The sequence below is a fragment of the Egretta garzetta genome, unplaced genomic scaffold (assembly GCF_000687185.1).
Source record: "Egretta garzetta isolate BGI_Z169 unplaced genomic scaffold, ASM68718v1 scaffold697, whole genome shotgun sequence".
Classification (NCBI taxonomy): domain Eukaryota; kingdom Metazoa; phylum Chordata; class Aves; order Pelecaniformes; family Ardeidae; genus Egretta; species Egretta garzetta.
The window spans coordinates 137,624-139,030 of record NW_009260141.1 but is presented as its reverse complement, the minus strand read 5'-3'; the positions used below and the strand labels follow the sequence as shown (position 1 = coordinate 139,030).

Sequence of the window (1,407 nt, the reverse complement as noted above, 5' to 3'; positions counted from 1 at the left end):
AGGAATGAGTTACCCTGTAGCTGGGATAGGGTGAGGAGAGGCGCACGCATATCTTATCACAGCTGCCTGGGTGCGCGGTAGTGGATGAAATCCAGGGTATCTAGGGCACTTTGGTTCTGTGATGTGCCCTTGTAGGAAGTGAAATAACTTTTATGACCTTGATATTTTATCATAAACGCCGGCTATTTTTATTCATGAAAGGATAGCGAGCAATAAGCTTGCTTTTTAATGGTACTTCGTAATGTTTTATAATGGCGCTTCCAGGTGATTGCTTCTACTTCTCAATTTACTGAAGTATGTTCATCGGTAATCATCCGTAGCAGGAGAAGACCACAGAGTGGTTCTGAGGCATACATTTGCTCTCGCGTCTTTCTTAGGCAACTGGTAGAGGGACTTGCATAGTCTGTATGGGCATAGGAGCTGGATGCAGAGGGAAACGGCATTTACAGCAGTACGTTTTGGAAAGGTGATGATCACTGTTGCTGTAGGAGAAAGGGTGCCTTCTATAATGTGTGCCGCAGAGACAGGTATGGTATCATAGAATCATAGAATGTTTTGGGTTGGAAAGGACCCCTAGAGGTCATCTAGTCCAACCCCCCTGCAGTGAGCAGGGATACCGCTAACTAGATCAGGTATCAAAGCAATATAAATGAGAAAGATGGCTTGATCTCAACTGGTTCTGTGGCTACCTGATCCTGAGGGTTGGAGGTTCCTTAGTGCTGAAAGAAGAGGGAAGAAAAATGTTCTTCAGTGCCATGGGGCACCTCTTGGCAGTGATGAGCAGAAAAGCAGCATGCTGTACCTGGAGTGGTGGACAGCATGGACAGCCCCGCTGAAAGCCATTTTTTTGGGGCACTGGAACTTGTAGGATGTCTGGAAGCATTTAGAAGGGTTTAGGAGAAAGCTCCTGTCACCCGGTGTTGGCTATGGGCTCACCACTAAGTGCAGATGATGACAATTTAAATACTGACATAGATTTACATGTGCCACTGACCTGCCCTGGCACTATAGACCCTATTGTGTTAGAGGTGATTTGTCAGAAGAGCAGAGCGTCTCAGTGGCATGAGCTGTATGGTTGAGAACCACAGAAACAGGACCATTAATAAAAAGCCATCCAGAGGTCACCTGGGGCCCTTATCGCCCAGGATCCTTCTGTAGTCAGTGGAAAGGGAAGTGTGGCCCAAGCAGAAGCCTAATGTGTCTCTTCTGCCTGCCCCAGAGGACCCTCCTCTTGACTGACTGTACAATGAGTTCAGTGTGAGGAGTTTTCCTAAACTAAAATTAGCTTTTGTGAATCCTCTGTGAATTCTGTGAGTTCCTGAGAACCTCCACTTCTTTAGTAATGTCTGTGTTTCTCTTTCAGGGGCTGGAATGGGCATGACTGCTCCTGTCTCCATCACTGCTTTT

General features: G+C 46.6%; 1 protein-coding gene across 1 annotated transcript in view; it reads left to right on the top strand.

Moving 5' to 3' along the window:
* The window catches only part of HEBP1 (heme binding protein 1), a gene marked incomplete at its 5' end in the record, with an annotated part of 4,968 nt that overhangs the window by 499 nt on the left and 3,062 nt on the right, over window positions 1-1,407 (top strand). The window contains one exon of the mRNA XM_035897111.1: window positions 1,364-1,407. Coding sequence (XP_035753004.1) covers window positions 1,364-1,407 — 44 coding nt within the window. The remainder of the gene's footprint in view (window positions 1-1,363) is intronic.